Genomic DNA, 24,589 nt, shown 5'->3' with positions numbered 1-24,589 from the left:
TTGTCAGGTCTAGTCCTGCTCCCAGGGAGAGTCAACTGGTGCATGGTTACTGGTGCTGATGATCGAGACCACATCTTTAGCTGTGCTACGCTTACCAAAGTAAATGCTAGCCAATGCACAGAAAAGGGCTTCTTGGAGGAGTAGAAGTAGACCCTCTCCCTCGGAAGGGAGAGGACATCCAGGAGTCCATGTAAGGAGCAGTGAAGAAGCAAGAAAAGTTGGTGTGCTATGTGGACTTTAGGGGGGACCCTGAAGGCGATGATCTCTGTTGTATTGCTCTCCACCTGCACAGGGATGGGTAGATTCTGTGTGTGAATGAACATGGCTGTAAAGTTTAGTGCCACTGATTGCTTTTGGCTTTCTCGGGACGCAATGGCACCAGAATTGCCATAAGCTTTAGTTTCGAACACTGCTTAAGCCTCATCCCCTTGGCTGGTCCGTATCATCAAACAGCTGCAGGTTGGTGCACAGCTCCCTCTGAGAGCAGCTGAGAATACGCAGGCGATGAGACATCGTTCCTGTAAGCCCTAAGGCACGTGGGGCTTTTTTGGATAAGGCTGGATTGCTGCATGCTTTCCCCGTGGCAGTCCCTTTGCTTGGCTTTGCGCTCCCGTGAACGTGATGCTTGTGCACAAAGCCATACATGTGCACAAACACCCCATCTTCAGCTGTGTCTGGCCCTACACCATCTGGATGAGACCATATATAAACCGTAGATACTCATAGGATATCATTGCCATCAAAGTAGCTGTATCACAGTGGTTGTGTTGAACAGAAGCTGGGAATAAAGAGAAATACCAACAATAATGTGACAGGCGTATCTGTGTCTCCTCCTAAAGGCTGGACCCTACAGGAGAGGGGTTTACCCTAAGATCTGTGTGAACGTGATTCAGAGAACAAGATGTAGGGATGGGTAATGACCAGAGAGGGCAAGAGGAGAGGTGGACCATGTTGTAGAAGCAGAATTAAAAGAAAAAAAGGCAAAAAAAAAAGTCCAAAAAAAAAGGTCAAGGAGAATGAGAAAAATTGAAAAGAGCAAGGGCAATCAGATAGAAAAAGAGAGATGAAAATGAAAAGGAGATGAGCATGATGGAGGAGGTATCTTGATGGGTAGACACATCTTTTGGAATTTAATGTCCATTTATTTCTCTGTGGCTACAGAACTAGCCCGTATGTTGTATAGCATTAGTGCAGGTCACTTTCCTAGTGCCAAAGCTGACCGTTGTGTTCTTTCTGTAAGAACAACGCAAAGTGACTCCTGTGGGGAAGTGAGCTACCTTCTTCATCAGCAGTTTATCTCTCTCAGATCTAAGAAATCTGCAAGACCTAAAATATTCCAAGGCCTTCTTACCCATAATGAGAAGGACAATGAAAACATGACTGTTCTAGATGACAAACATCGTAATACCATGGAAGTGCAGCCGTTCTCTGCCTGCACCATCTAATCTGCTCTCTCTTGACATTTTTCTTTCTCACCCTTTAGGAAGGAAACCGAGATGGATTACAGCTCGTTCAGTGGAGTCCCCCGGTTCTTGACCCGGCCTAAGGCATTTATGGTGTCTGTGGGGAAGGATGCTACCTTGAGCTGCCAGATCATTGGAAACCCCATCCCAGTTGTGAGCTGGGAAAAAGATAAACTTCCAGTCCAGTCTGGGGGAAGGTTTAAAACCACAGAAGATGGGGATCTCTATCGGCTAACAATCTATGATCTGAGCCTGGAGGACAGCGGCCAATACATCTGCCGAGCCAAGAACACCATCGGGGAAGCTTTTGCAGCTGTCAGCATCAAAGTTGGCGAGGAGACCACAGTAACAGAGTCAGCCCCATACTTCATCCAGAAACCCTCTTCCATCAAAGTAACGTTGGGAGAAGACGCCATGTTCAAATGCAAAGTTCAGGGCAGCCCTCCCCTCTCGGTGAACTGGGAGAAGGATGGGAGACACCTGCGGAACCGGGCTGATGCCGGCCGCTTCCAGATCGAGTCTGCCGGGGAGTCAAACGCTCTCACCATCCAGTGTGCCCGGCTCGGGGACAGTGGTACCTACACTTGCCGGGCAGAGAATCCCATTGGCTCTGCCAGCGCTTCGGCTGCGCTGGTGGTAGAAACTCATGGCTCTTCCAACCCGGGCAGCAGCAGCCACTTCGATACCAGCTGTGGCAAGACGGCATCCTTGTTGTCTCACTTGCAAAAGAGACGGGAGGAGATCAGGAAGACAGACATCTCCCATGGGGCTCTTGATTCAACATCTGCCCAATCTTACTTCGCGACAGAAGGGTTGTCCGGCATCAGCTACAGCCTCTCCCGGGATTACGAGAGAGCGGCTGGACTTACCACCAAAGGGGCCCGCAACGCAACTTTTGGGGCGTTGACACGCATGTGCAGTGTGACGGAGGGAAAGCACGCCAAGCTGAGCTGCTACGTGACGGGTGAGCCCAAACCAGAGATTGTGTGGAAGAAGGACAACGAGGTCATTTTGGAAGGGCGGCGGCATGTCATCTATGAGGATGATCAGGAGAACTTTGTGCTGAAGATCCTCTTCTGCAAGCAGATAGACAATGGGCTGTACACTTGCACAGCCTCCAACCTGGCAGGCCAGACGTACAGCTCCGTCCTTGTCACCGTCAAAGGTGGGTTCTTATGTTTCTTGCCGGGGTGGACATGCCTGCAAGGAGACAGCCAATGCACTTCTGAATTGGGGTGGGAGCATGAACAAAACTTCTGCCACCCAACTGCTGCAAAGGAGTGTGGGTTAGACATGAATGAAGCCCTCCAGCTGTAAAGGAGGTTAAGCACTGGAACAGATGACCTGGGGAGAGTGTCATCACTGGGGGAGTTTAGGAAGGGCAATAAACGGGCATCAGTTGGGGGTGGATGATGTAGAACTGGCTGGTTGTGGGGCAGCTGGGATGAACCAGACCTCTAAAGCTCCCATCTGTCATGGTTTTATATCCATTACCATCCTCTGGATCAGTGACTGCTAAAGTCCCATCTTACCCTCCAGGTTTTATTCACACCTGGGTTTATATTCACCACAGGGTTTAGTTAAACTGGCACACACATGTCATTTAAACAGTAGTAGAGGAAACTCCTCCCTGCAAGCGGAGTGTGTCAGGCTTCCTTGGATCCCTTGGGGGATCTACTCCAACTCTAATTACAGTCCATCTCAGTTTTCCTGTACAGAGTGACCCACCAGCAGCCTTGTTCTTGCCAGGCTTTTCAGCATTTTCCTGGCTTGTGTTGCTGGATAGCCTGTAGTCCTTGTGTGCTCCCTGAACTCTCTCAGGTCCAGGATGCCTCTGTTTGCTGTGGTCACTGGTGAAGAACTTGCCTTCGGAGGGTCCCTTGATGCTGGTGGAGGTCAGACCAAGTTCTTCAGAATGGTGACAAAAATGTGACACACACATTTTCACAAAGGAAGCTCTACATTTTCAAGCTACCCTCCCATTTGGCAAGGTTATAGCAGGCAGTTTGCAACCCAGGCAGCACCTGTAAATTAACTCTTAGATGTAAAAGGTTTCGCCACTTAAGTGGCAAAATAGATGTTTTTCATTAGCTGCAAAATAAATTAGAAATCCAAATGAGTAGCAATGGCCTGTGTTTCATACCCATCTTTAAGACTCTCAGCTTTTACTTGGTTTTCTGACTTCCCTTTTCTGGACCTTTCCTTTCACACTCACCCTCTTTCCCGTCAGTGACTCAGTCCCCATGTCCATCAGTGACACCTGATCCCTGGAACCCGCTGGCACTTGTCCCACTCATTGCTATCCCTTGGAGGTGCTGAGCGATGTTGGGAAGGGCATTTGTCCTCTTCCATAAAGCTGGGATTACCTCATGAGTTGGGACTCGGAGCTGAAGACTGAGCCTGGCCCTTGGGTAGGTGTTCACTTTGAGGACGGCTCAAGCTCTGTTACTTGCCCAACACCGGTCTTGCGAAGACAAACACTCCCCCCTCTGCCCATGGTTGTTTGATTATTCTCAAGGAGTCCAACCTGTTCCAAAGGAGATGGGGAAAGCCTGTGAAGCAGCAGGTCTGGGAGCAAGCACCATGGGAAGAGTTTATTGATCAATGTCTGTTGTCAAGAGATGCCTGTGAGTCAGAGGGCTTAAGTGGAAATGTTTATGGTCTGTTTCTTTGTTACGCTATACCATGTTTGGCTTTCTGAGCAGGCTTTCTGACCATGGAAAATCTACGTGTGTTGGTTATAATTAGGCCCTGAATAGTAACTGTCCTTTGTGTCACCAGAAGTCCTTCTCAGCCCTCCAAAGACAGCTCAGAATGATGTAGCAGTGAAGGGAACTTTTAATTCTGTTGTTTATGCTATTAGTGATGCGATTAGCTCATCTGCCATTGGGTTTAGGGAGGTAGGTCATCTTGCCACTCAACCTTCCACAGACATACGTACCAGGAAAGATAAGCTTCATGGGTTTAAATATGCTCTGGCATTTTGGTTTGTGGAATTTCAACACAAGAATCCGAGTAAGAACATTTATGGATCTTTTAAAGGTAATAATAAAAAAAAGACTACCTAGGCTGGGATCCTGCCAAGGTGACTCTCAGCAGTCCAGGGCATAGGACTGGGCACAGGTCAAACCTGCTCTAGAAAGCCTCCTATATTTGGTCAATCTAGATGCTACACCTAGGGATCCAACACATTTGTAAGCACTTCACTGAGCCCATGCCTTAAAGATCATTGAGCTGAAAAAAATATATTTTTCAGCTGTTTCTGAATGGGATGTAATGAATCAGACATAAATCTCAGAGGAGAGGCTACAGGGCAGAAAGTCACTCTCACAATTAAGGAAAAACAAGAGTCGATTACGCCGATTCAGAAACATGTCTACAGCAGGGATAAAATCACAAGCAGTATCCAAGCTGAAATGTGAGCTGTAAAAAAAAAAAATTAGGAAATGCTTCCCAAGAGTAAACCTCTTTGACAAACCAAAGAGCAGAAAGGATGGGAGGAACATGAATATCCAACTTGAATGTCCTAAAGGCTTTGGAAATGTCCCTAGGTCATGTGTAAAGTTAGCAAGAACAGCACACAGGTCTCCATCCTTGGGCCTGGGCCAAGCAATGTTCATTTGAGTCTCTGAATACAGTAATCAGATACTGTATGAAAAGGTTAAAGGTTGCAAGCCAAATAGGATAGAGACTGGAAAAACAAACTGGTGCTGAGTCCACTTTGTTCTCCCTCTGATTCGAAGTGGTTTTGGCTGACCACTATCATGACAGTCACATTTGAGATCTGAAGGAGAATTGCAATTTGAGAAATTTGGAGATAGAAAGGAAACTTGGAAAGCACAGTAACTAGGAAGATCAAAGGCACAAGATGGGGGAAGCTTGTCCATGCAATTCTAGATAGTTCTTGTTGGAAGGCTTTTCCATATTCTTACTCTCACTTGATCATTTTTGTTAGGCAGAGGGAAAATTTGCCTCTGGAATAATAAGTGGAGAGCCTGTGAGAAGGCCAGGAACAGGCAAGAGGAAATGTAGGCAAGTGAGAAGACCAGGTCAAGCAGACAGATATGCCTTGAGAAGGTTAAGAAAACATTGGCTTCTTTGCAGGCTGTACCTATTCTTAGCAAAATATGTGTTAGCAGGACCTGCTTTTGAAAAATAACATCATCTCTTTGCTAGTTTGCTTGATATGGACCAAACAAAAAAGCCTATGACACTCTGGAGAAATATGTTCTCAAGATAAGCAGCCAAATTCATAGCTGATCTAAGCTCTTGCAGTTTCCTCCTAACACCATGAACTGCTCTTGCTCCATGCTCCCTCAGGGTTTTGCTTTGCTGTTTCTATCCCACATTTTTCCCAGTAGGCAGGCTTTTGTAGCTCTCTCATTTCTCCTTCCTTAGAAATATTATTGCCTTCATTATGTGCCTTAATGAATATTTCTGCTTTGGCTAAAAATAGATTAATAGAAAAAACTGTACAGTCAAAAAAATGGAAAAAAAAATCATACTGATACTAGAAATGAATTTAAAAGACCTCTCAGGGCACTGAAAATGAGCCATGACCTCTAAGTCCAGATGTTACAAGGACAAAGCAGAATTACTGTTCAAATTCACACCCCTGAGCTCTCATGGAAGTTAATGTTTCTAGGTAACAGTTGATTTGGAGTGATCAGAAAAACACCGTTTTGTACTTTTGGTTGGATTCTGTACGAAATGGCATCCACTTGAACTGCTCTTCCAGTCTGCAGGGTGTAGAGTTTGGGTGCCTCTTGCTGCTTCTCCTCCACTGCAGCCTGTGTCAGCCGCGTCTACACCACGTCTTCCACGGTGCGTGGCACTTGCTCTTCTCCTGTCATGAGCTCTGATGACTTGAGCAGAGCTGAAAGGGCTTTGTATTGTGGGGAACACAGCCCAGCTGGGAGACCATCCTTAGGAAAGGACGTGGTCAGGAAACCATCAAACCATGGCTTCCAAAAAGCACCGTGGCAGATCACCTGGTCACAGGCAGATGTCAAACTGAAGTGAAAAAAAAAAGTTTTTCATCAACAATCCTGACCGTTTCCACCCCAGTCATTCTGACACAAACCACTTCGATTTTCTCAAAGGAGATTTGAGTAATTGTTTTGAGCAAAATCAGCATTTTGCTGTGGAACTGAGAGATCAGAAATCATCTTTGTTCCTTAATGTTAAATAATTACTAACCAGCTTTGATATTTACAGGAACTAGAGATGGGACTTGGTGGCACTTCTTATCTGAAACACAGGGTACCTGGGAGAATTATACATCACATGTAACCTCAGCTGAACACACTTTTTGCTTATCTTACAAGGACCTTTTCAGATATTATGAACATTTTGGATAATAATGAAAATTGTTGTTAGCCAGATGGTTTTATCTTCCATATTAGAGTTATACTTAATACAAGCTTACATTGAGAATTACCCCGTGAAAGGGTATTACATGACAAATAGACATTTAGAAATGAGCGGTCAATATTTATGGAGTTTATCGGATCAAATATAACGTTGCTATCTGCAGCAACTCTTCCCAATATGCCTATAGTAGTTACAGCACAGAACATTTCTGAATTGTGTTGGGTGCTGTACAAATAGGTAGGAGAGGATGCCTGTGCTAGAGATTTTGCAATGTAAATGTCCAAATCTGACAGACCGCAGGCCAACGTGAGGTGAAAGAGAAACAGAGGTCTCTGCTCAACTCACCATGCTGGCCAGTGGGAGAATAAGTGGATTTATTTGTTTTCACATTTAACTAGTTAAGTGGAAAGTACAGTGAAAGACTGGTGTAAAGTTTAGTGCCTTCTTCCTCAGAATAAGTCTTCTTTATGTAAATGTTATGTGGTTATGTGTTCAGACTATGTTGATTAGTTTATTAACAAGGAAGATGAGCCACCAGCCTTTCACAGACCTTTCCTTGAGACCTGGGTTGCCTGTTGATCAGCTAGAGACACTGTTCCCTCCTGGCCACCTCTCTGACCATCTCTGTGACCTAGGCAGGGGGCTGGTTATGGGCCAGATGAATTGTTTGGGATGCCTGCTCTCAAGAGACCTGTGGTCCTTCTGTAGTCCCCTGACCAAAATTAACCCTCTCTATCCGACCAAGTACATGTTAGACCATGTAAAGAGCATGAAGATGTATTCAGGAGGAGGAGGCTGGTGGGTTTTGGAGCCTCTCTCACATCTCAAAAACAGATAAAGCAGTGGGTTGGGTGAATGCTAGGCTTCAATTTGGTTTATCAGCTGCTGTCTCTCTGAAACCTCATTCAGAGTGAGATAAGATGTGTGTGCACATGTCCATAGGATGAAAGTAAAGTTGTTTTCAGAGGATATCTGTGACCCCAAGCTGCCAAAGATAGTCTTGCACCTATTTTCCCTGGCTGGAAAGGCAATGCTGTTACTCTAACACATACGAAAGAGTCAACCAACTTCTGTGTTTGTACATTTAAGAGGTTTTTCCTAGAATAGCTTCTCTTTTTTTTTTTTTTTAACCATAGATACTGCTTAGTCACTGTAAAGGGAGAGGGGTTAATGATATGGCCAGTTGCTCCAAGTATGAGAATACACTTGTGTGCCTCTCAGGTGCATCTCCTATTTCTTTTTCGCCCTTGGGCACGTCCGTGTGTTCTCGGTGTCACCTCTAGACTCCCTCCCATCTCACACAGCAACGCTGCATCCAGCTCCTGGAGGCTGGCATCCTTCTGACCAATGCTTTCTTGATCCCATCCTCTTCCTTGTTCCCATGGCATGAGAATTGCAACCCCTGACTACATGGGGTGCTTCCAGAGATGATATATAGGATTGCAGGGCAGAAGTCTGAGTTGCCCGTTGGTTGACGAAAAAAAGGATAATTAACACGTGAAGTGTGGGCAGAGCAGGTCTGTGGAACCGTAGTGAAGGTTTTTCAAGGCAAGACTTTGACTTGCCTGGAATTGAGGTGCATTAGGGGAAAGCTTTTTGAGAAAATAACCAAGTTGATATGGTGAGCTAGAGTAACCTTCCTGTTCCTGAAGGTAATGTATGGGTTCCCAGTCAGGTTCGGATCGCAGGATAACAACCAAGGTAGAAGATAGCATTGCTCCCTGCAGCTGTCCTTTCAAGCCCTTAGAGTCCGGTATCTCTATCTGGGGCGTGATCAGCTAGAAACGATTGGAGGTGTTTGTGCGACAGCTGCAATGGTGGCTGTGCCAGGGGTGGAATGTAAGACCTGCCAAACTGAACGTGTGAGTTTCTAGGGCTTGAGTTCTGAAAAGAGCAAACCAGATCAAGGACAGCACTGGTCCTGTAGCAGCTCTTGTCCTAATGGTGGGCAGGAAGGGGTGGGTAATGGACTCGGTTATACACTGAGCTACTGGATCTGAATTTTACAAAACAGGGGCTCCTGGACATCAAAGTTTGGATGTGGGATGTTTGAGGGCCTCAATTTGTGTTTCTCCAGCCTCTAGACCATGGAGACTCTGATCAGGATGTGCCACCATGGGCATGGGCCTATAAATCTAAGACAAGTCTACTCCTGTTTGACACTTAGACTAACACTTGACATTACTGATTGCTAGTGACCACTTGAAATTACCAACCTGGGAGTGTGTGTGTGGTCAGGGAGAGGGACAATGGAGTCACAAAAAAAGGCTGGGAGCTGGTGCATTAGTTATTAGAAGATGAAGGTACAAGTCAAGACATGATCTCTCACAAGACATGAGTGGTGATGCGTCAGCACTGGCTAATCCAAGTCCGTGACACGACTGTGGCACCAGTCCCATTGCTGTGACCCCCGGCTGTCCTCTTCAGTCCAACTCCCCTATCTCCAGTTTAGTGCTGGGGTAACAGGATGATTTCATAGCGCAGCTGTCACTGGAATTAAACATTGTTCTGTTCGTAAAATGTCCTCCCTCACTGCCATGCAGCTGTTTTGCATGTTTGATCTATGCTTTGGTTTCTTCCTAAGCCAGAGCACTGCAGCCCAATGCTGGAGGAAAGCAGAAGCAGTTGGGAGACTTGGGCTTTTTCTCTAGTTCTTTTATTGTCATTGACAACAGCTGATACAGAGCCTTTGGTGCTGGTGGGGAGAACAGAAAACCCCTCCATCAGTTCCTTCTATGCTTTTCCCCACGTCCGTCCTTGTGTGCACAGCCACCTCTTGTCTTCTGTGCCCTTTCAGATCCCTCCACTGAGCTCATTTCTGCTGCAAGATCCCTAAAACATTGATTCTTGCACCAGCTGACCAGCTCAGCTGCTCACACTCACCTAGAATTGCTGCTCTGTCCTTGTTTGCTGTTTACCCACCTATAGCATCTTTACTTTTAAGGGCTTTTACTCTGATAAAAACTGACTGCTGCTATATAGAGAGGCAGGCCAGGTGGTCTCTGCCCTTCATTTTGTTGGCATCTTTAAGTGACAGGGTGCAAAGCAGAGATGTTCATGCTGGAGGACAAGAAGGCCACAAGAGTAGAATTTATTAAACTGATGCTTTACCAACTTGTTTGCATTGTTTTGGACTAAACTCCTCTGTGTAGTGTTGTGGGGCAGGTACTGCAGTTCAGAGTGATACGGCTTCGATTTTAGATAAGTCCTTAAAATACTTCTTTTGGGATCCAAGTTTGTTTGGTTTTTTTTTTATGTGACAGCAGAACACCTACTGTAGTAGGGCTTGATTATGGGTTTGGGTGACAGACCAGGATAAATCAATATAATTAATAAGGAGTGTTATTGTTTAATTTTTTTTCTATTGATTTATTTATTTGCACACCTCTTACCACAGACCATCATAAAGTCTTGTTTCTCCTTTCTGTTTTTACCCTCTTAAGAACCCTCAATACCCTTCAAGGAAAAACTGAAGGATCTTGAAGTGAGGGAGAAGGAATCTGCCACCTTCCAATGTGAAGTGCCTGTTCCTAGTACAGAGACAGCTTGGTTCAAGGAGGAAACCAAGCTCCGACAGAGCAAGAAATACAACATCGAAGAAGAGGGCACGTATCGCCGGCTCACTGTCCAGAATGTCACTGCAGATGATGACGCTGTCTATATCTGTGAGATGAAAGAAGGGAGCAGGACCATCGCAGAATTGTCTGTCCAAGGTAAGAAAGCGTCTTTCTATTTCAGATCAGCCAAGTCTCACCTATCGGGCCTGAGATTCACCCATGGGGCTCCAGACTTGACCTTGTGAATGGCACTTACCCCATGTATATGTGCAGTGAGGACCAGCAGACTCCCTTACGGTGTGAGAGGAGAGCCACGTGTGGTCGGTCAGTGGGTCCCTGGGTCTCCTGCCAGGGTGTATCTGGGACACAGGGTCAAAAAGCGGGGACAGATTGTGTTGTTGCACAAGATATGTCACCTGGTGGGGACCCATGCTTAAAGGGCTTTCCTAGAAGACAAAGTCCTTGAGCTGTAGCCTAGCTCTGTGGATTTTCCTTAACATGACCCCAAACATCAGATGTGTCCCCTGGCACTCTCACACATGTCTTGTCTGGTGTCTGGCCAACACAATGGTGAATCTTGTCCAGGAGAGGTGCTGGCCACACTGGGAAGTTGGCTTAGCAGCTGTGGTTTATGGTCCAATGTGTGGTACAGGCTGCAGTCAGCATCAGTATGGTTTCAGATTGGAAACCAGATCCACGCTCTAGGTCCCAGACATCTGGAGCTGTTTGCTGGAGTTTGGAAAGCTGATGAGAAAGGGACAAAATGTGGATGTAGATCTATGTCCAAGTATTCTGAGTCTGCTGGTTTAGGACTAAAGTGCAAGTAAGTGTAGAGCCTGCTATGGTGTAGGTATCTCCCAGTGAATAGACACACACCTAGAGATGCAGGCATGTCTGCACAAGGGGTCATCGGTTCTGAGCTCCCTGACTTGCTGTATGAGCAAGAACCTACCCATGCAACTCCAGGACCTGCAGTTTTGATTTTGATGATGCTTATGCTGGTATCCTTGACACGTCTCCTGTTGCATGAATTGGAGACCCATCATAGCTACAGGATTGCACTTGTCCTGACTCATTTGAAGCCTGACTTTACTCCCAGTGAAACCAAAATAAGTTCTTCACTACATAAATTGATGCAAGACAGCTGGGTGACGTGCATCCTTGTGCAAACTGCTTTTTGTATAATTAGCAAAGAGTTGAGAGTGCACATGGGTGGAGGCAGAAGGGAAAACTTAGTCCGGAGACATGGGAGAGTTCAGACAGATATCTTTCTGTTGCACCTTCTGTTAGGTTTAAGACCAACCAAACACTGTAAGTGTGTTTGGCCCCAGTAGGACAGCTGGTATTTGTTTTACGTGGTATGGTACTATGGCATGATCCGTTAAAAAGAGAGTGACTGAGCCAGGTGGAGGTCTCAGGAGGGAGAGGAGGCAGAGCCTTCCTGAGTGAGCCCTGTGCCTGCCCCCGGGGGAGAAGATTCGAGAGAGCAGGGCGGGGATGGGAGAATGCGAGAGCCTGGCAGGATGCAAAGGGCTACAGGGACAGGGACGTTGCGGAGGGCAGTGAGGAGCAGATGTGCAGCCAAGCTTTAGAGAAGATGAGCAGAGAATCAGGGTCTTGAATCCTACTGATGAAATGTGTGCCTGATCTGTCGCTTCATGAAGATGTTCAGCGTTACACAGATTCACAGTATTGTCAGGGTTGGAAGGAACCTCTGGAGATCATCTAATCCAAGCCCCTGCCAAAGCAGGGTCACCTACAGCAAGTCTCATGGGTTCACATCCAGGTGTGTTTTGAATATCTCCAGAGACGGAGACTCCACATTACTTCTCGCTAAATAGCTCTAGGTGCTTTGAATGGGTGAGGGCTCTTTTGCCCCACAGAGACTGTTCCAGGGCTGGATCCAGTCACCACCTGTCAATGGGGGTGGTCTCCTGATGCTTTGTCCAAGCTTTCCTGTGAGTAGTCACACCTTGTAGCTTTGAGGTTATTCTAATAACTGATAATCGTTGCAGTCACGTGAAAAGGACACAAATAAGTGAAGTTCATTCCATGTGAATTTCTGGGTTGACTCTAAGAAGAAAACTGAGGGGTTTGGTGTATTTTCTATTAATTCAAGTGACTGGTGTGTTTGCCATCTTGGTTAGGTAACTTACCCGTAACTCTGATGGAGGCAAAATCGCGAAGACAGATGAGAGACCTGTCTGGTTTAAGACTGACCTACTTTAGCAAAGTTTTAATTGGAACCCCCAGCATATACGGGCAATGAAAGCTGTATCGCTGTCACATCTGTTCTTGGCAAGGCCATGTACCTTGTGTTTACCCACCAGCAGACTCAGCATGATAGGCTAGAAACATGAGTGACTGTAGTCAAACAAGATTCCTTTTCTCTCTTCGAAGGCCAAAATGAGTCCTTGGGATTATCTGTTCTGTATAACTCGGAGCCTAGGAATTAATTTAGGGATGTCTACATAGTGTCTATAATGTTTTGATTAGGTGAGAACTGTTGACTAGTCCTGTCGTAGTCTGGATGGTCCAGTGTTACCAGACACTTTAATATCTGCTATTTGCTGATATTTATTATTTTCTTGTTTAAAGGGAACATCATTAAAAAACTTCCACGAAAGACTGCGGTCTTCATAAATGATACAGCCATCTTCTGTGTGGAGCTGGACAATGATTGCCAGAACATCCGATGGCTGAAAAATAAAGAAGAAGTGAAACCCAGTGATCGAATCTCCATCACATGCTCTGGCAAGCAACACACCATGATCATCCGAGAGTGTAAGATGGAAGATGCTGGCGAGATTGCCTTCCTGGCTGATGAAAGTAGGACTTCTACCCAGTTCAGTGTGACCAGTAAGCTTCACTTTTATTTGGCCTTGGTGTTGTGTCTTCCCCAGCAAGCAGGTACTCCCGTGGTAGCACTGTTGTTTCGGGTACCACCATGGCAAGTTTGTTGTCCAAAGACAGCAGAAGGTTTGATGTCTGCCACAAAAAGCCAACAGCCTGAAAATGAGTGTTACGAGATGTTATTGAGATCAAAACAGAGAGAAAAGAAGAGTCCTGGGGAAAGAGCATGGCACAAACATCTGTCTTCTCTGTACCATTCTCAATTTGTGCTGGAACGAACGTAAAATGATAACTGAGTAAAACATGGGGCAATGGACATGTGTTTTCTCCTGACCGGGAGGTGCCTAGAAAACAATGTGTGTGTTGCATACATGGCAGTCGTCTGACTTCATTGTACGTGGAGCGCTGCGGGGGCTCCATCTACACGCTGACCTCCATTTTCCAAAATTATTAGTTTCTTTGAGGGGCATTTATAAATTCTTGCTATAGGGATAATATCTGTTCTAGCAAATTGGGGTCACTTGTCCCTCCCTCTCTCTCTTTGCTGAGGAATTGGAGGGGAGAGTCAGCCAGCATTCAGTTCCTTCCCCAGGTCTTGAGTCTGCAGAGAGATAAGGGTCGCTTGTGGATATGCAGTCTCTTACAAGGAACTAGATAGGTGCCCTGAACATTTTTGGCAGAGTATGAAGTTTATTACCACTCTAATAAGCAAAAACATCTCTGAAGGAACATCAACACATACCCACATGAAGCATTTCAGGGGCAGTCAAACGTTCAGAAAACTTGAGACATCTTATTTTGATTTTAGATTCTTAAGCTGTTTGCATTAAAGTAGAATATAAAAAGAAAACCAACCAAACCAAAAAAACCAAAATGCAAACAAACTAAACTGCAAGAAAAATAGGAAATGCTTCCTCCTGAAAATATAATTTCCTTCCTTTTGTGAAGACCAGCAAAACCGTGTCCTCTTTCATCCTCTCTTTGACATGAGAAAGCCGGGAGGACCCTATGAATGGATGGTAGCTGTGCTGAAAGAAGGGATCTCTGTCCTGTTTAACTTTACTTGGGGAGACTGACATAATATACAGGCTGCAGAATCCCTTCATCTGGCACATCTGATCTGAGCAAGGATTTTAATTGACAGAGCAGTACCAGCAGGTGCAATGTAGTTGAGATCGGATCCAAAATGAAATTTCGGTGAAGTTGCCTAATTTTATTTAGCTTTATTTTGATAGTGTTGCATTTCCCAGTCAAAAAAGACAGAGAACTGCATGTGGCTTCTGGCTCTGCTGTGGTTCCAGTTTGCATGTGAACAAGTCATCCACTCTGGTCACTATTTGGGGGAAGAATAATACTTATTTTCTCCCCCCTGACACCTCCAAATTGTAATTAGTCAGTGGTAAAAAGAAGTCTTTAAATAAATGTTTATAACTGCTGTATTATCTAAGCTTGGTTGGGGCATTCTGATGCTGTTGAGCTAAAATGAGGAAAAAATGAGGTAAGTGCCGCATTTAGCATTGTGGCAGTTTCTAAGGTATTTGGAAAACTGTAACATCCAACCAAGCACCCATTCAATGGGAACGATGAAGTTCAGTGTGATTTCGGACTCTGCTATTTAAGTTATGAAGCAAGTGTTGATTCATGGAACAGAAAAAGTCAAGAAGCTGTCTTGCCACGAACAGCTATCTCTGAAGAAAATATTACATTACCGTTTCTGATGGTAAGGTCAAGAGATCTGATTCCAGGGTCTAGTATTCAGGTTAATGCTATTCTAATGGGACCTTTGGCATCTAGCTCTGAGCAGCAGTAACTGACAGGCTGGTAACTGGGCACCCCAAAGCACTTATGTGTCTATTTATGTAATGAAGGAAAAGTGTATCGCATTGAGATTTCCTGGTTTTGACACTTCATGAATATCTGATTAACTGCTTGAAGAATCCTGTGTGCTATGTTCATATCTTTTTCAATTAGTTGGACAAGTTTGGTGTTGGCTGTTCTAATAGCATTTATCAGGCAAGCAATGTTTATATATTATTTGCTCAGCATCTTGCATTGCTACTATGCCTATTTTACAGATGGGTAAACTGAGGCAGGGAAGAATATCTGCTGTCCTAGAGTTTGCTTTTCAGCCTAGGCTTATCATACAGGCTCTCTCTATAGTCTCTATAGTCACGAATACTTGAATATCTGCAATGTGCAATTATTTTCACCCATCTCGCACATGTCCTTTAAGCTGGGATGAATTGCTCCTGAGCGTGCTGTTCTCCATAGGATTGCAATAGGAGTCTGGTTGACTGACTTAAACCAGACACCTTTCAGATAGCCAAAATTAAACAAAATGAATCCTTTACCACATCAGTAGATGTGTAACTAGAGCATATCAGACAATTCCTAGCCTCTTGACTGTATCAGTGGAAGCAAATAGTGAATAACCCTGATGGGACTTGAGCCTGCTCTAAAGGGTTCAAGAAGAACGAGAGGGTGAATGTAAATCTTCATTATGCAAATACCTGCAGGGATACATTTGTGACCTAGATACCATAAAATAGCCCTATCTCCTCAACTGTAGGGTCTCACGGTGGGGACATGTCTTTATGTAATTTCCTTTTGAAGTTAATTTCCCAACCCCAAAAGCTGGCTCTGCATACATTACTAAAACAGAGATCCCCAGTCTCTGGGGGAGACAAAGTTACGACACGCTTTCTGAGTGGAGATAGCATAAAATTCAGAAGCAGGACAGATACCCAGATGAAAGCGTGTACAGAGAACAGCCAAGCCTGTTTAACAAGCAACAGAGATCTCCATAACTCTAAAAATCCATGCACTGTTTATTCATGTCTATCTTTTACACCCTGAAATGTCCCAGCTGTACAATGTTTAGCTGCTCTGTGTTGAAACCTCTTGAGGATCTGGGCTGAAATGTTTTGGTGTATGGTTGGCACAGGTTCTCAAGAAGAAATGGAGGACATAGACTCCTGGCTATGTCCTACGCTGCTTTTTATGGAGTGGATTTACGTCGCTGTGCAGGATGCCACACCTGTGTGCAAAGCATTGCAAAATATTGCCATGCTCTTCCTTGATGCAATGGTGCCTTCCCATGCAGTGGTTCTCACAGGCCCATCAACGTTCCTGACTGAGGGGATGTGTATGGTTGAAATTCTGACAGAAGATAAATACCAACAGACTTACAATTTTAGTATTAACTATCCCCGTGCAATGGTGTCTAGTAAGCAAGGCAAAATTGTGCCACCTTGCCACAGTGATCCCTTTGAGGTATTTTTATTTTTATTTTTTTTAGCCTGGATTAACGCCAGGGAAGTGGACCAGGAATTTGATGCACAGAATTTTGAACAACCTTTGATGGTGGTTTTACCCATCTTCTGAGCGAAAATAACAAGCTGAGCATTAGTCTGCTTTACCCAGGAGCTGTGTAGGAAGTAGGTCCGTATCTAGCACTGAAAATTTAAGCCTATGAATTGTTCATTGTAGGCTCTTCGTCTGTGCAGACAATTGTAATATTGTGTAGAAATCACATATGTTTAGCTGTGGAGGTAGGACTATTGTAGATCTTTGTGTCATGCAGCCCAAAAACATCTTCTATTCATTCTTTTGCTTTTCCATCTCACGTCAATGTTTTATGGATGTTTATTAAGCATGAGCAGCTTTTAGACCAGTGTAAGCTTTTTTCGGTGAGGCACGGTGGCTTTTCCACTCTGACTCTTGTTGTTGTTGTTTTGTTTGTTTGTTTGTTTTTTTCCTTGTGCAGCTCCCAAAAAACCTCCCACCCAACCCCCAGCTGACCCTGTGGTGAAAAATAAAACAGAAACCTCAGTGACGCTAGCATGGTCCCCTCCGAAAATGGACCGCCCCATTCCAATTGATGGCTACGTTGTGGAACGCAAGAAACTAACTGGCTTTACTTGGGTGAGGTGCCATGAGTCTCATGTCCCGGTCCCAGAGTTCACGGTGAGCAACCTTTCAGAAGAGGCTGACTATCAGTTCAGAGTGTCTGCAGTCAACGCCTATGGACAGAGCCCCTACCTGGAGTTCCCAGGGAGCATGCACCTTGGTGAGCATAAAACCGTCATAAAAATGGGTCAGTTTGTGCTGATCTGCCACGCGGGTGCTCTAAAGATGTTTTCCATGACTTTGAGGAGGACAGAGCAATTGCACAGCAAAACCTTTCTCCTTCCGCTTCTAGTTCTCCTATCTCATTTCAACCACTGACCGTCACCAAAGTGATGGCGGTTAGGTTTCTGTGGTAGAGCTGTTGGGTATTCTTATAATCCAATATCTCACATCAGGCTGTGTGAGAGGCAGAGCTCTCTGCAATGCCCCTTAAACCTGTAAATGCTTCTTCTAGACCTGGTATGAAAGGAAAAATTGAGGTGGGCTTATAATATAATTTTCAATATATAAATGAGATGTCAAACTTGCACCTAAAGTATATTTATGTGTGATCATATTGTCATGAAAACCAAGCTCCAGTCAGTCTCTTTAATCCTAGAGTCGCTAGGAGAAATATGGGATTTTTACTTTATTTCTAGGGTGCCAATATGCCCTTAGAATCATTGTGTGCAATGGGATTGCTTCTTCCTTTGGTTCGTTGCACTGGACAATATCTGCATGCACTTTGATCATACTGTGTCTTGTTATTGTGTCATCCTTTTCCCCGGCTGTCTGAACATGCCTGTGTTTTCCTAGAATATCTAGAAGTGACTAGTAGGCTGGGTAGTCTCCTTAGAGTCCTTCTGAAACCTAAGAATAGTACTGGTTATTAAATAAATAGCACACTTGTAGGGGAACCTAGGTGTTTTAGGCTTGTTATGCCTTTAAACATCTTGGGAGAAAAAACCAAAAAAATCAGTAAAATATGTGTGTTGTTCTTACTCTGCAGAAACAGGACTTACGCTAATGCCAGAGGTCAGCTACCTGCAGCTGTAGAAATCAAATCCTATTGACCCACCGTGCACTGCCTTCAGTGCATGCAGATTGTATAATGCTGCAGGATTTTATTCTCATGTCTTGTTTACCCCAAGAACTTTGTTCTTAGGAAGAACTGTTCTCCAGCATGGCAGTCTTATGTCCTTTGGTCTCAGAGATGGGTGGTGTTGTTCTTCCCTAGAACCAGTCCTGGCTGTGAAAACCCCTCTGACAACCGTTGAAGCTGTACCTGGAGGGGATGCTCTGTTTACTGTTGACCTTACGACAACATGTTCCGGCACTTGGTACCTTAATGGTAAAGTCTTACAGGAAAGTGAGACCTACATCATTAAGAGAACACAAACTACTCACACTCTAATCATAAAGAATGTCACCAAGAAAGATGATGGAGCAGAAGTGAAATTTGTTGCCAATAATGTTGACACCAGCACCAAGATGAAAGTGAAAGGTATTTATTTTCATCACTGTCCTTTCTTCTTCTAGTCAAGGGGCAGTTTCTGTGACCTGATGATTAGAACTGGGGCCAGAGACTCACTGATGCCTGGTCTGTAGGAAGTACCTGAAATTACGTCATATGAACTAGTGTGGGTCCTGGTAATGACCTCACCATGATAGCACAGAGTTCAGAGTGAGTTGATCTGGCCAGCTGGTTGGTATCCGAACTCAACTGCTTAACATCAGCTCATGAATTTCTGTAGTTCACAACAGTCAGTCAGCAGATTCTGCCACCAGATCTACTACTGGGTCACCTTAAGCCAGTAATTTCTGCTCCAGGTTTGGCTAGTCTTTCTGACTGTAGGAGAATCTATCAAAACCGGGCCAGGGGAAGTTCAGGCTAGAAATGAGGAGGCATTTCTTCACAGAAAGGGTTGTTAGGCATTGGAATGGGCTGCCCAGGGAGGTGGTGGAGTCACCATCCCTGGAGGGATTTAAGAAAAGACTGGACGTGGCACTCCTTGGCACGGTCTGGTTGACATGGTGGTGTTAGGGCAAAGGTTGGACTGGATGATCCCAGAGGTCTCTTCCAACCAAATCCATTCTGTGATTCTGTGAAAAGTAAAGCAGCATTAATTACTCACAAAGTTTTTTTCTTGGAGGATTTTTAGACTACCACAGATGTGTGTGATGTGCACGTAGTATCACATAACTCGATTTAGCACTGAGAGTTGGGTGCTCCAGCTTTCCTCTATGAAATAACGATAACATCTATATCTACTCACACTGCATGTCAAAAGGTAATGAATAGACATTCATTCTGGAAGGATGTGTTTGACTTTGGGTGGAAATCTCTGCAGAAGCATGTTTAGAGTATTATTAATCTGTAGAAAGAAGTGCATTTTTTTTTTTCTTAGTGACTCTGGCAATAAAAACAGATCAAATCTCCTGAACTGGGAAAAAAAAAAAAAAGAAGCTTGGTATTGACGTGAGTGTGAGGGCGGGAACAGGACCTAATACTTTTTCAGAGATCTCACAGTCTACAGCAGACTCATATCAGGGACATGCTATCTTGATATAACTTCAAATAACAAAGCCTTTTTTCCTGACAGGTGCTGCAGTGAGATTTACCAACAAGAGCAGAGATATAGAAAAAGTCTCTGCTCGACTGCGGGAAGAAGCCAAACTTCAGGCTGAGCTTTCGGACACAGAGACTACTGTGAATTGGATGAAGGATGGGAAAGAGCTCAAGACCAGTGACAAATATGAACTTCAAACTGTGGGGAAGAGGCACATCCTGAAAATTCGCAACACTACCGCAGAGGATGCTGGAGTTTATGAGTGCGTCTGTAAAGGGGATAAAATGCTCTATCAGCTTTCAGTGAAAGGTATGTGACTGTCTGGGCTGCTTTGCGTTAATGGCCTGTTCCTACCCTAAGCCAACAGAGTCGTCAAGGGACACAAAGGTAGTGCGCCAGAGGTAGTGTGGGGAGTTGTGGTAACTTCCCATCAACATCTCGCCTTGACAGTGTCTGTGCTCCCGGCATAGGAGAACTTGGGAGTGAATACAAGATCTAACGCTCAGTGGTAAGAGCTGTGCTTTCACTCAAATTAGTGTCTTGATATTCCACAGGAACCTGGTGTCATTTCATGAGGTTGAATGGCGGGTAGTGAAAAGGTGCTCTTGTGAGGAAGAAGTTTAGCCACAGAGGAAGGACGTGATGCACATGATCCCATGTCTGCCCTATGCTTGCTGTGTGATATCAGACAAGTCACTGAAGAGCCAGTTCAGCTCTGGTTAAAGTTCTGATGGGCCAAGATCCTCTTGGCATTGTGGGATTTTTTTTATTTTTTTTTTTCCATTTTTTTCTGATAATGCCCTGGTGAAAAAGAACAGACCTTCCTAGGGCACATTGGATGTCTTGACTCATTGCTATTTGCAAGGTATTCAGATGGAAGGCTATATAGAACAAACAGTAAAATGTCTTTTTTTTTCTTTTTTTTTTTTTTTAATATTTCCTGCTTGTTAGATTTGAACCAGTACTGTTTTACAGCTGTCCCGTTGTTTGGCTGTTCTTGTTTTCATGGCAGTCCTTTCTCTCCCGATTGCCTGCTACATAGCTGGTGGGCACACCCACTTGCAGAGCGAGACATGGAGTCTTGAATCTTTACCCTGAAACCAACAGCATTAAGCCTCCCTCTTGCAAGCCTTCCCACCTCTGCAAGCTTTTACGAACTAGTTCATAGAAGAGTTTCCTCTGCCCTGAACGGGGCCAGGTTTTGGCTGAAAAGCTCCAGTGTACCCCCAGACCGTTCCTCATAGGTATCATCTAGATGTCTGCTGAGGTTCAGAGTATACGACCTGACTCCAGGACAGTTTACCCTGTTGTCAGACGTCATCTGGGGTAAGCTCAGGAGCTATTTTACTTCGAACTGGCAAGTTCACTTTGTAAAGCCATTTGATTTCTGTGTTCTGTCCCATAACTCACTCCTCACCTTCTTCCCAGCAACGATCGCACTGTTTCTACACTGGGTAAGTATGAGGTGCTTCAACATCATGTTCTGCTGGCTTCTCACTCTCCTTGGTCTCTGTAGAAACAATGAAGACCCAGAGTAATTTCTGCATTTTGCTTTTGACGACTTGCTTGCTTGGTTATTCTCAAAGAGCAAAACTCAAAAGAGAGCTGAAAAAAAATTTCAAAAATGGGACTAAATCTATGGAGGGAGGAATTGCTGTCTACACTTGGCACCTGCTTTTAATTTTGGTTTTCTTCTCTCTCTCACTGCCTCTTTAGCATCATTTTTCACTCTGGCAAGTCTACTGACAGGTTTAATTGAATTAGCTGGTGAATATTTCCATGTCCTTTCCACTGTAATGTGACTATCAAATGAGTAATCAATACTATTATTTTAAAATCTGTGTTGACAAGCTGTAACTTAAATGTCTGCTGTTTGTAGCTTAATTCCTGGAGAATCAGCTTTCATACGTCTCACCCTTGTAGGATGAAGCTCACAAATTATGTCCCAGTGTTTTACCTTTCAGCATCGCCAGCTTTTCTCTATTCCTCCTGTAAATCAGACACAGCTAGCTGGTGAATCATTTGATGAGCAGGTCAGCTGTGTCTGGTATGTGGCCATCACGTGGCTGCCGAGAGGCCACCGTGCCGAGCTGTGGCCAGAGATGAGTCACTTGCTGTGCCTCCTGCCCAAAAAAGCCCCTCTAGAAAATGCACTTGCCATTTATCACTACAGTCCCTCCACTGCCATGAGACTTCACGTGTCGGGCATCCTCTGACACAAGACCTTCTGCTTCAAAATGGGACATCTGAGAGGTCTCCTTCAGACTGCTGTGGTTATATTTTTCACTCTAGTTTTCTGAGGAAGCGAAAGGTGCATGAAAGGACCTATCTCCCTCTTCTTCCTCCCCAAACTTTTAACCCATGGGCTGAATTCCAGTAATGGTGGTGGAGAAGAAGAAGTCTCAGCAGTGTTCAGCCTCTGCAGGCTTCATGGGCGTAGGTGGTTGGGTAGAGGTGAAGGACTGCGGTGTTGTCCTACTGAAGAGAAAACCCCACCATTATGAGTCATTAGAGAAACAAGTGGAAACAGAGACCCCAAGAAACAACAATAAAAAAAAAGGAGGTTTTCCTGGGTTTAAATGCTTCTGGTATGACTTCTTTATCCATAGGTATTGCTTCTAACAAGCAGACTTAGTAAACCCCAGAAAATAGGGCTGGTAGAGACCTGAAGAGGTCAAATGCAAGCTCCCGTCCCTGCCAGAGCTGGTGATCGAATGGAGAGGACCAGAGCTAGAGAGGCCCTTGACACCATCACGTCCTTCCATTCCTGTGCCCTGTTTATTAGCTCAAGTATTTGCAAATATTTGAAACATTTGGGTATTTCTCAGTCGTAGACGGGGGGAGATTTGGGACTGAGGTTTTCTTTTCCTTTCTTACCTGTGTACTGCTTGGCAAGTCAATTCACTCTTCATTTTTAGGTCTCCAGACTCTGCGACTGTACAGGCTGGTGAATATTGATTCCCTAATAAATATTTGACTGCAATTAAAAGTACTACCACAGACTTGAAGAAATCTAATGTACTTAAAAGCAAGGAAACTAAATGCAAAATCCATCCTTGTGGTTAGGATCTTTGAGCTAAAGGAGAAATCCCATGTGTTGCACCAGGACGTAGCACGGATAATAACACCTTAGGAACAAAAACCTGATAGAGTTTCACTTAGCTGGTCCAGACCATGGACTTGTTACAATATCAGCAATGAAACCTAATAACTGCTTTTGCCAGGCGTTCTGCAGAGAGTTGTTGATTTGTATTGTGCAAGCATTTTCTTGAAATTAAGGAAAAAACGTATACATAATCAAGGCTTTGATTTTCATAGCTTTGACTGCATAGTCCCAACAAAGTCATTGATTGTGTGTCTTGTTTTAAAAGAACATGTTAAGAAGATGTTTGAAAATTTATTCCATTGTCTAAAGTAAGATGGGACTGTGGTTTTAGGCTCACATTTTTAGCTAGGATATTGGTGGGTTTTTGAATCTTTGCTCTGAGGCAATTGGTGACTTGATTATTCCACTGCATGTTAATATGGTGCCAGATTTATTGTTTATCTTCTATACTCCAGTTAATTTCCAGAAAGAAATTTCTTTTCATTCCAGTCCTATGTGATATCTGTATAATATAATATAATATAATTTATCTAGATTATATTTTAACCTCTTTTAAAGTCAATTTATTTGCCAGGTGGTTACAATACAATGATTGAATAACCTTCACTGCTTTCCCTCCAGTTTTCTTGTTTCAATTCTTTCCTCACCTCTCTCAGATATTTTCTTAAAGCCCTATTGCCTAGGGCTCAGCCTTCTGTGTTGTATATGTGCTCTGGTGTTTGGACGTATGATAATCAGGTGTATGATTTATAAAGGCTGGAAATTTAGCTGCGTCTGCATTAGAATCTAGTAATTAGATCCATAATTAAACATACATATTTGCCCTTATGATAAAGGAATACCTGATGTAGATGTAAGAGTACATAATTACTGATGTCCACACAATTCTTTACCAGTGCTGTGTGTCTATATTTTGTTTCAGCACTTGCAAACTTCATAAACAAAGAGAAAAGTGGAGGAGTTATCAGGGCCATTGCTGGAAAAGAGGCTGAATTTCTTTCTGAGACCTCTGAGGCCAACATCATGGTTAAGTGGTACAAAGATGGCAAAGAAATCACAGCCAGCAAGAAATTCACCATGGAAGATAAAGGAAAACTGCATAAGCTTGTGGCTTCAGCTGTGACGAAAGAAGATGAAGGAACATACACATGCAAGATTGGAGATGACACTCTTATTTTTGATTTAAAAGTCTCAGGTAAGTTGGTGATGCAAGTATGGGATGAGAGGCTGTGTTCGAAACTCAGGACTTTGTTCATTATACTTGTCTTACCCTGTAAATTGCCAGATTTTTGGGCCAAGATTGCACAACACTATTTTAAAGACTCTGATCCTTACTGTGGTCCTCATGCAAATCCACAATATGGGCGAATAATATAATGATGCTGTTATGTATTCAAGTCAGCACGAGGTTTTACTAAGGTTGGAGTCATGCCTCGAACACCACGCTGGTTGAGCAGGCTGAGCGTCGGATCTAACCTTTATTCTTTTAGCTCTGCATGTACATCGTCTTTGAACCTCCTGACCGAGGTGGTCTTAAAGTCTTACTGTAAAAGCCTTGTGTCCTGCTTTGACAAGTTTAACTCCTGATTTTGAGAGTTAAGCATCTCCTGCTGTTCCCAGAGGACACTGTGATGACCGAGACCTCTCCCTGCAGTACTGGAAGTGAAGCTGTTAGTTCATGGCACATGCCCCTCAGCACAAAGCACGAGCTAAAGCTCATGGCTGTCAGGTCAAGCCTAGAAGAGAAATGCTTGCCACTGATGCATTCCAGTCCAGAAT

At 44.2% G+C, this 24,589-nt stretch overlaps 1 protein-coding gene across 1 annotated transcript; it reads left to right on the top strand.

Moving 5' to 3' along the window:
* Positions 1–1,496: 1,496 nt before the first annotated feature.
* On the top strand, positions 1,497–24,005 carry LOC104163346 (obscurin-like; the record flags this gene model as incomplete). Its single annotated transcript, XM_009702330.1, has 7 exons — positions 1,497–2,628; positions 10,280–10,549; positions 12,992–13,252; positions 17,013–17,315; positions 18,372–18,638; positions 19,738–20,013; positions 23,733–24,005. Coding segments are annotated over exons 1-7 (2,782 nt in total), but the record flags the coding sequence as incomplete, so codon positions are not given.
* Between the last annotated feature and the right edge of the window lie 584 nt (positions 24,006–24,589).

The sequence above is a fragment of the Cariama cristata genome, unplaced genomic scaffold (genome assembly GCF_000690535.1).
Source record: "Cariama cristata isolate BGI_N322 unplaced genomic scaffold, ASM69053v1 scaffold3046, whole genome shotgun sequence".
In the NCBI taxonomy this organism is placed as follows: domain Eukaryota; kingdom Metazoa; phylum Chordata; class Aves; order Cariamiformes; family Cariamidae; genus Cariama; species Cariama cristata.
The sequence above is the reverse complement of the archived record's forward strand: the minus strand, read 5'-3'. Positions and strand labels throughout refer to the sequence as shown.